Source organism: Populus euphratica, unplaced genomic scaffold, assembly GCF_000495115.2.
Source record: "Populus euphratica unplaced genomic scaffold, PopEup_1.0 scaffold98.1, whole genome shotgun sequence".
Taxonomy (NCBI): domain Eukaryota; kingdom Viridiplantae; phylum Streptophyta; class Magnoliopsida; order Malpighiales; family Salicaceae; genus Populus; species Populus euphratica.
Genome location: NW_011499986.1, coordinates 228,382 through 238,488, shown reverse-complemented (window position 1 = coordinate 238,488; position 10,107 = coordinate 228,382). Strand labels below are relative to the sequence as shown.

General features: G+C 34.8%; 2 protein-coding genes across 2 annotated transcripts; one reads left to right on the top strand and one right to left on the bottom strand.

Annotated features, from left to right (window-relative positions):
• The first annotated feature begins 5,680 nt into the window (after nucleotides 1–5,680).
• LOC105140108 (uncharacterized) lies at nucleotides 5,681–6,441 on the top strand. Its single transcript, XM_011046805.1, has one exon. It carries the CDS (start codon nucleotides 5,864–5,866, stop codon nucleotides 6,215–6,217), a length of 354 nt encoding a protein of 117 aa, XP_011045107.1. The 5' UTR covers nucleotides 5,681–5,863; the 3' UTR covers nucleotides 6,218–6,441.
• Nucleotides 6,442–6,851: 410 nt separating this feature from the next.
• LOC105140107 (WEB family protein At1g75720-like) lies at nucleotides 6,852–8,578 on the bottom strand. The gene is made up of 2 exons (XM_011046804.1): nucleotides 8,187–8,578; nucleotides 6,852–7,523 (listed from the first exon to the last, which is right to left on the bottom strand). Exons 1-2 carry the CDS (start codon nucleotides 8,325–8,327, stop codon nucleotides 7,059–7,061), a joined length of 606 nt encoding a protein of 201 aa, XP_011045106.1. The 5' UTR covers nucleotides 8,328–8,578; the 3' UTR covers nucleotides 6,852–7,058.
• Nucleotides 8,579–10,107: the final 1,529 nt, after the last annotated feature.

Here is a 10,107-nt window from a genome sequence, read left to right as displayed (position 1 = left end):
CGGCCAGTAGCGGTAGGGCCCATGACTCATTACTGGGATGTACGGATGAGCGTAGGGCCATGTTGGTGTGTCGTGTGATTGCTGGGAGGGTGAAGCGCGTGGCGGAGGATGCTCCGCCGCCTGAGGAGGATGGTGCGTCGTCAGCTGCTGCTGGCTCATATGATTCTGTAGCCGGGTATGCTGGGATTTACTCGAATCTCGAGGAGTTATCAGTGTTCAATCCGAGGGCTATATTGCCTTGTTTTGTTGTCATTTACAAGGCTTTCGAGTCTTAGATTATTTCTTTGAGCTCGTTGTCTTGTTGTTTTCCCCAAGTAGTTTCCCTTCTCATGCTCAAAACCTATTATACCTCAAGCAACGGTTAGCGTAACGCTGCTAACCTCTGCAGGTATTTGTGTATATAAGCCATGACCCGAAAACTTCAGATTGGAGAGATTATTCACTATATTTCTTTTTCCGGATAACAGTATCTTCCATACAGTTTTCGTCGAGTTAAGCCCCATTGCTCCGCAAAAAGTCCTTCGATATCCTAACCTCTTTAAAAAAATGTTGCAATACCACGGAATTAGAATGGATGCTTCATGCTAAAAGTTCAAACCAAATGATGGTTACCTGGAAGGATGCTGAATTCAGACTTCATGTCGTGAGCATCTGCCTCGAGGAAAATAGAATATATCTGCGTGAGTGTTTATCATTCCTGTATCTTAGTTAATTGGGCTGGCATCTTCAAACTGCTGGCGAGCTTCAATAAATTTATTTAATAAGGATGCTGAAATCATATATTGCAATTTGATCATGTGGTGTTCAATCAGGAGAAGCAACAACAATTTTTTTTATTCCGTTTGGCATCGTGGTTTCCATGTACTTTTATATTTATTCTAACTCCAATTTTATTTTTTTTCATTTTAACTTTTTTTGTAAAAACTGTTTTTTCAGATTACAACCACAGATAAAATAAAACATCGGCACAAACAAACACACACACACAGGAGTTGGAAACAGATTCATTGAAGTGTCACCTTCAAATGGACGCCTTTAATTGTCTAAATAGCTCACCCAAATCTCTTTATATGCAGGTGGGTCTCTTCTCCTATGATTTTATTCGAGATATTTACAGTAACTTGTCATGAGAAACAAAATTAAAGTCTTAAAGGGTGATTAATTAGGTGTGAATTATTTCAGAATGGATGGATTAGCGCAATCTTTTCATTCTTTCAATTAAGTGACATCCTCCCATATGGGTTCTTGAGGAGAGTAGTGGACCAAAATTATGAAGGGCCACGTGAAATTATCTTGAAATAATTGTTAGATGAGATGAAAAGTGGTGGGAAGGGAGGGTATTCTTTGACCTTGACCAATCAATAATAGCCAAGAGAAGACTTCTGCGTACTGGCATTATATAACACACACAGTGACTCGATTATAATTGCCTACACATGCTTGAGCATATGCGCATTCATTGTTTCTCGTTGTTTGCAGTGCTTGGATCTTGCAGGAGGTGATTAGAATATGGGAATAATGAAGGTCGTGGCATGGTGTGTTTAAATCGAATGGGAGTTTCCTAGAATCATGATCAATGTAATCCCCAGTGAGATTACTGAAAACTTAGCACACAAATCAATATAATAATTTAAGTGATGAGGGTCCATATATATTCTTGTCTTGTGTGAAAGACAGACCAGCTAATCTTGCCTGCATCGGCTCGTAGCTAAGATTCGAGGGTTGTGAGCAGTAGCACGCGTTGACAGGTTGATGATTAGCCATTGATCTTAGATCGAGGCTTGGCCTTGCAGTACAGAACCTTTGGCTAGCAAACCAAGTAAAAAAAAAACTCTCTTTCCCCTGATCGCGGGTCTTAATCGTGTTTATCTAATTAACTCTTGATAGCTTAATGTAAGTGTTTTTTTGGTTTGACACTTGCTTGGTCTCAGTTATAAAATTAAATTAATTATGAGTTACGAATTTATTAGCATGCATCTGTTATCATGGTGTCTTTTCTAATTAGCTGTGACCTTAAATGATTTTGTTTTTCAATTTTAAAAATCTTCTAAAATGTAGCATCTTAAAGGCACGCTTATCCACATGGCCAACAATATTTTAATTAAATTGCGGTCTGCCATGGAAAAAAACATAAAAATTCAATTGCAGTATGAAAAATACAGTTGACCGTGTAGCCAAATACACACTAAACGTGGATTATTTTGCTTAATATCCTGTCAAAAAAAGATAAATTTGGAAATAATAAGATAAAAGGAGGTGATGTTACTGGTATTATCTTAACTTGGTTTGATATGTAAAATTTTATTTCAGAATAGTATTATTATTATTATTATCAGATGAAAACATTTAGATGCAAGATATTACTGTGCTGATTTTTGCTGGTTTGGTTGAGCAGACATAAATGCGCAATGCCATAGCGGGTGATCCAAATACCACAAGCTCAAGTTTCATGGGGACTGTCTCGTGCTTGCTAGCAAGGATCAAGAGAGGTGGAAAGGGTCCAAAACATGCATACAAAACTAAACAAGAAAGAAAAGGTGAGCAGAAGGCTCATAATATCAAGAAATTACTGGATCACTGAGAGATCCCACCAGCCCAGAACCGTTATCCTATCCATTAAAAACGAGTGCTGTAATTTTTTATCGTGCCTAAAAGGGATCAAATTTACTCTGTTTCCAGATAGGGAAGAACTTCCAACCCAATTAACACCTTTTTTTTTTTTTATTTGAAAAAACATAAAAACATATTTTATAAGTTTAGATAAATAAGTAAAATCTCAATTATTCTAAACTTTTATAAGAAATATATATTCTTTAAAACTTGCTATACAAATCTTCGTTATATGTTATTACATCACGTCCCTGGTACGTTGAAGGGAAGAGAATTGCTGCTGAATATTCTTAGAAAGGACGTTGAAGGGGAGAGAACTGAAAGTGAAATCATGGGACATATACTTGCCTTTACAAGGAGGAAATGTGCTAGATATATGTCTTTCTATTCCCCTACAGCCTCTTTAAAGATATGATGCATATCAGAATCTATCTTTTATTGGCATGTCTTAAGCTTTATTTGTAGAGGTTTCGGCTCTAAATCTCTGTTTGTTTACTTTGTGGTATGCTATGAGTTTTGTCTTTAAAAATATATAGTTAATCAACAAATATCGTAGTCTTATATGAGTTTTACTCTTTCTTAAAATCTTTATCAAGAAAAAATTATAATTTTTATTTTTTAAAAAAAATATTATTATTTTTTAAGCCGGAACACCAGGAGTTATTACAGTGACAAACTCATCACACTCACGCAACTGCTGTGTTCTAGGATTCCTGTTTGGAAATTCCTTTCGTATTGCCTCCCGATAAGATGTTTGGGGATCCTCTATGTCAATAGATTTGTTTTATGGGCTTTCAGCCTCATAAACCTAAGGCCTTCTAACAGGCCCAACGTTGTAAGGTTCAGTTATTACCCTACCAAAATGGCCCATAAAAGCCCAGTTTCTAAGCCTAGTTTGTAGACTTTTTAAGCAAATTTCACTATTCTATTGAGGAAGAACTTTCGAGTGTTTTGCATGATTAAGAAAAAGTTGTTGATTATCCTGTTAAACCTATCATGGCTACTTAATTAAATTTTAATGTGAAAGGTGGTTAACTACAGACCTCATTATTGTCCCACCACTTAGATTATAGAAGAAAGTACAAGACACAATCATAGTTGTCTTGCAAAATCATCATCTCAAGCCCTCCACTCTTAATGATATCATTGAACAGACTCTTTTAATCTCATCATACATGTTTTGTTCCTTTCAATTTTAAAATTAGTATACTTTTATGTTTTAAAATTATTTTTTAGATAATTATTTTTTTAATTTAATTTTTTTTAGTATTATCAGATAATTTTAGTGCTGTGATATCAAAAATAAATTTTAAAAATAAAAAAAATATTATTTTAATATATTTTTTAAATAAACCTAATACTTAAAACCAAATGCTCTTCATCTTTTCAATTGAGCTTTTTTATCTACTTTTTTTGCCTTTCATTTCCTCTGGCCGCTTTTGTCATTGGTCTCTTGACAGATGCATGCACAATCAAGCCAAGCTTTGGATTTCATGATGTACGGACCACAAGACCAGTGAACTTCAAATATGAAATACGAAACTGTTTTTTTAAATATCTCTTAAATTATTTTGTTGTTTTTTAATATATTGATATCAAAAAATTAAAAAGATATATTTTCAAATAAAAAATATTTTTAAAAAACAGTATACACCATTTTATCAAATACACTATTCTTTGCTTGGATTAGAATTGAATTATCACAAGTTCAGCTTTTGCTCATTCCCAATCAGCGGTGAATGATCAATAGGTTGGTAGTTAATTACGAAGCCCTTCATTGAATGAACAGTAAAAGTCTTGCCATCTCTCAAGTCAAGGGTCATTTTAGTTTCACATCACGACATTAATCAAATGCATTTCCATGGTTCAATCTATTTATATTCTATCGATTAATAAATCTAGATATTTATACTTATTCATAAGATTTCAAATATTTATATAGATATTTATTACTCAATAATTACTTATCATCAAATATATATATATATATATATATATATTAAATCTAAGTTGGATTTAAGAATGAATTTGATGATATTCATAACTTATTTATTATTCTTTAAATAAGATGATTATAAAAAAAAATTCTATCTAATTAGATCCGTATCTATCATGTTAATGCTATGCTAGTCTATCAATTCAGTAAATATTTTTTTAAAAAGAAATGAAATTGATTAATTATGAAACAAAGAAGGCCACGCCCATCATTCACCATGGCTTTTACTCTTCGTTTCAAGAAACCCCATGATACAAAATTACAGATTGGTTTCTTTTGAATGGATCACAAGGAGACAAGACACATTTGATCCTTCTGCTGTGCTGTGAATTCGAGCCATTAATTTACCTCGTTCGAATCAGTAATCATTTACTACTCCCCCCCACCCACTATCCTGACGAGTTGAAGCCGAAACCACGAATCAAATTATTCTTTTTTGATGGAAATAGTTAAAACCATGAACCATCCGAGCTTTTTAGGTAATGGGAAGAGCAATCATGTTCATGAGATATCTCTCTAAAAGATCGTTTGACTGTTACATCATTGGTGTTGGTGTTTGAATGCTCGAGTTCTTAAATTTATTCTAACTCTTGGGTTTTAACTTATGAATGCCAGTAACTTTCTTTCTTTCTACGTGACTACTGGCCCTCGTTCAGTTACTAATGTAAGCTAATCATTAATATTAAATTCACCAAAAACGAGTTGATTTAAGAACTCACTTAGAGTTTTTGTATGCATGAATTCTTTGTTCGCATAGAATTGTTCTCTTAAAAAAAATCAAAATCTCATGTATTTAATAAGTGAATGTCATAATTGGATTTTTTTGGTAAATGATGAATATATACACACTACTTTTAATTTTTATGGGATATTCTTCCATTGATCAAAACTTACCTTCTTCATCTAATTAAACTCATGGGTCCACCATCTGGTTTGAGAACATCATTAAAAGCTAGGCAAGTGCCTTTGAAGTTTTCTTAAACCGCTTTAATCAGTTGAAGATAATCAAGAACAAACCCTAATAAACAATAACAACTTTAATTTGTCAGGACAAGTGAAGCCCATACAAATGATTTGGGCACATGCTACCTCTTTTCCCTCTCCTGCAATATGCTCTCTTTGAGCCTTCCCAAATAGAATAAACCCAGTGTTTGGAACCCTTCCCTCTTTTTATATCCTTACACCCAAACGACATACATGATTTGATTACACTTCCCGGAGGTATCTGTCAAGCCAAGAGAAAAGAGAATTAATACCATGCACAAGCCTCAAAGAGACAGCTTTGTCATACAAGTAAGAGGCAGTAGTATTTATTCTGAAGCCCTTAGTGACCAGGCCCCTCAAGCTAGTAAGTTTAATTTCTCTGCCATGAAGCTTTTCAATCGCTTCAGGAAAATTCTCATGCGACTCGTGTTTTCGAGTCCAACTACGTCAAGCATGGCTTCAAAGCAAAGAAGTTGTGAGAGATTTGATCCACCAAAGACTTCATGTAGCTCTTACTACTCGTCTAACTCACATTATAGTGAGGCTATTGCTGATTGCATTGAGTTCTTCAACAAGTCATCTCAGGAAGGGATTTTAGATGGTCGAAAATCTGATGTTTGGGTTTGATTATGTTTCATGATGATTACTTTAATCACTTTCTTGCTTGGATTTTATTTGTTCTTCCTTTGATATATAATATACACGGTGGATACAAGAGTTAGGCATGCTGTTCTTGTTGGTTCTGTCAAGCACTTCTCTTCCCTGTTCTTTGTGGGCAACGTTTTGATGGTTGTGCTATGTTGTAAATCAATAATTTTGAGCTTGATATGGAGAATTTCCTTTTCTTTTTCTTTCTTGTTTCTTTTTTCCCTAAATGGGATTCAGTTTATGGCCCAGATCTTTGTCTGAACACTGCATATCTAGCAAAGCCGTCTCTAAGGGGATTCCTGGCTCAGTAATGCATAGTCCAAAGTGTCCGTAAGGGCGTAAAGACCCTGAGATGCTTTAGCTCAACAACTATCAGAAAATGGGCCAAATGTGGCCCGTGACTCGTCTAAGATTTGTCTGCATACAGTAAAAGGTAGCTCTTCCTCTTCCATCGTCATTGCATAATCTCTCCCGTAGCTTGTGTGAACCAGCTAGCAAGCACCCACTTCTGATTCTTTTTTTAATCTACTGATACAATACTGTAGATATGTTTTGAAACTTCTTTTTTTTTTAATGTAAATTTAAGATCCATTTAAGTTCACAATTCAAGAAGTAACAAAAACATAATGATTTGAACGTATTTTTATTACATAGACCTCGCAACCTTTTCAAACATCCATTTGCAAGTCAACTTCAGCTACAATGGAAAGGGACAGAAAAGGATTGTATGAAAACTTTGGGGACTGGATTATCATTATTTTTGGAGCTGAAAGCATGTTAATTAAGGATGTGCTTATGCTGCAACTCATGGAGACGAGCTTCATTTTCCGAATTTCTTAGAGAAAATCCCTCCTATTAGAGGGATCAAAGGCTTCTTCTTCTTTTTCCTTAGAGAAGGGTGCCTCTCTAGAGCTTCAACTCCTTGTGGCATTAGAACTTGTGTCAAGGAAGGCGGATTAGCAAATGTCACATATCTCTTGTTTTGAAACTGTGTCCCTTCTTCATTCGATGTCTGCATTTTGACTTCAAATTTTGTTGTGTCTTCAACAACCTTGACAACTTCAATTTCAGATTCTGTCAGTTGCCTTTCGACTTCACGTTCCTTCAATTGTTGAAGCTCTCTCCTTGTTCTCTCAAGCTCTTCTTGAAGCGAAGAAAGGCAGTTTGCCATTAGCGTCCTTTGTTCTTTGGCTTTTTCGAGACTTTGTTTCGTCTCCTTCAGCTCTGCTGTGACTGTTCCAAGCCTGGAAGTGCCCTGCCCATATTCAATTCCTCCAACGTGCATCTACTCAAACAAAACAAAAAATGAACATTAACAATTAATTATTAATCAATTAGAGCAACTCTAATAGAATCCATCCATCACCAGTGTCAAAGATGTCGTCACCAATGGAGCCTTGGCTCGATCGAGATCTTCTTAGGTTCGAGAACCTATATGATGCTTTGCTTACCGCCCTCTCCAAGTGGACCTAAAGTGGCCATAGCCTATTCTATGACAAGGTCGCATGCAGGATGAGTTGGCTTCTCCTCGTCAAAAGCAATAGAGATTGATTCTTAAAGCTCTAAATAAATCCTACTAAATAATAAAATAATATCGCTATTGTTTATCAATTGGAAAAAACATTCAGTATATTTTTAACTTTATCCTATCACATGACACGGAATAATAGTCTTAAATTCCGTCACAAGCAAGCATAATAACACTGATCAAGTGAATGATAATTAACGAAATGTTAATAACCTCGTCATTAATTACAATGAAAACATTATAGTGATCTTCTCCATCTGCTCTAGCCCCATGACAATGTCAGTGTGTGTTCACTTTTACAGATGTTAAGGGAGAAAATTGAAAGGAAAACAGGCAAGTCTCCCACAAGTAACAACTAGTTCCATACAGGAACATAGGAGCAACACAATAATGTGATAGAATCAAGAAACAAAAGCTAACCTCTTTGAGCTTATTGGCATAGAGCTCCTCAGCTAAAACTTTCTCCCCGAACAATGTGACGGCCTCTTTAACTGACCTGAAGGGTGCTCGAGTATCAATCTCAGCCCTTTTGAGTACGATCACTCCTTCTTCACCTTCCATGTTCTATATGTGCCTTATTGTAAGGGAGAAATTAAGAGATTAGAGCTAGAGATCAGATATTTCTGGGTTGAAGGAGAGATGGGAACCAGGATGCAGTTTAATCTAAAGAAAAAGATAGAGATAGAGACAGGGACAGGTTGGTTACAAGTAGCTAGAAGTGAATCTTGATTAGGGGAGACAATAATGTATGATAGGTATATGTCTTGCAGGGGAGCTTCTTTTCTTCGCGTCCACTTCACTAGAATTCTTCTACTTCTGTTAATACTATTTTCAAGCGTGAAGGCGGTGGTTGGATGGACTTTTCCTCAGTGGCGTCTGAGTAGCCCATGTTGATTCGGCAGAGGAGAGGGACTCTTCACCAAGAGCCAACGTTTCAAATGGGGCAATGCGTGTGTGTTAGGTGTTCCACGATCCACATTCTAATCCATAATTGTATCAAGTTATCAACTAAAGCCCAAATATAGCCACATTAACTCTAACCCATGATTATGGGTCCTAATTTGGACTCTCAAGCTTGTACATATGTTGTGCCTCTTGTTTTTTAATTGTTATTTAAAAACAATATTATTAATATCAGCATATTAAAATTATTAAAAAAAATTAAAACATATTAATTTGATATTTAAAAAAATAATAATTTAAAATGCAGAAAAAACTATAACTCCAAGCAGACACAAAATCACTATAACAGCAATATAAAGGAAAACTAACCATGTAACATTGTTTAATAAGGAATAAAATCATTTTCAATTTCCTCAAACTCTTAAATGTTTTTAGAGAAGTGCTTTGGCAATCCCAATACTGTAAGAAACCTCGTATTAAATCTTTCTTCGTATTATTTATTTATAACTTGGTGACTCTATTAGTTTTTTTTTATGATAATCTAATTGTTTTTCTTAAATCACCCTTCAATTCTAATCAAGATTTAATTCCTATATGCTTGAAATAAAAATAAAAAGTGCATTTGACAGGTTAATTTGGATATTTAAAAAATTAAATTAGCACTACTTAAGGGACTAACATAAAATATCATAAAAAGAAAATGAACTCAGTTATAATTTACCTAATTCTAAATGGTCTCTTAGCCCATAGTTCACCCATCAAGATTGTTAAATGTCCCGAGTCAATTTACGCTGTCATCATCCTATGTTACCACTGAAATTGCCATACGACCAATCTATAACATGTGTGGTGGGCACTGGAAAATCCTTATTATCGGTGTGGATTAATTTTTAACAGGCCCACTGATAAGGGCAGGCCCGACATTCGACATGATTCATCACCAGTTCTAACTTCTAATGCAAGTTGTCCGCAAGGAATTTCCCAGTGCCAGGCCCATAGCAAAATTACCGGGAGTCCATGATATGCTGCCTGATGAAGGCTCGTCTGAACATCTAATGCATGTCCATCTTGATCAGTCTGAAATCTACATGAGATTTAACTGATGTCTTTAGAATTTCGAGTAATTATGTCCATTTTAATGTCCTTGTAAAATCAAAATCTAAATTTGATGACTTATTGAAGATTTGATCCCTAGTCGACTCTGTGATTAGGGAGGTGTTTCTAGAAATGCAATCATATTCAATTTTAAAATAGTGTTGTTTAAATACTTTTTCTAAATAAAACGAAATTATCTTGGATAAAAATAAAAAATGAAATTGATAATCGTCTTGAATAATCTATTTGTTCTAAAAATAAGGTGCAAAACCGCTTATACAGTGGCTAAATTGATACAAGTTAATTAAAATTTTAAAACCTAACTAGAAAGAAAATAAAAAAT

Bases quoted from the DNA above. Each gene is read 5' to 3' on its own strand.
- LOC105140108 (XM_011046805.1), top strand. From the start codon at position 5,864: ATGCACAAGCCTCAAAGAGACAGCTTTGTCATACAAGTAAGAGGCAGT.
- LOC105140107 (XM_011046804.1), bottom strand. From the start codon at position 8,327: ATGGAAGGTGAAGAAGGAGTGATCGTACTCAAAAGGGCTGAGATTGAT. The intron at 7,524-8,186 runs GTTAGCTTTTGT...TTGTTTGAGTAG, and splicing joins ATGCCAATAAGCTCAAAGAG to ATGCACGTTGGAGGAATTGA.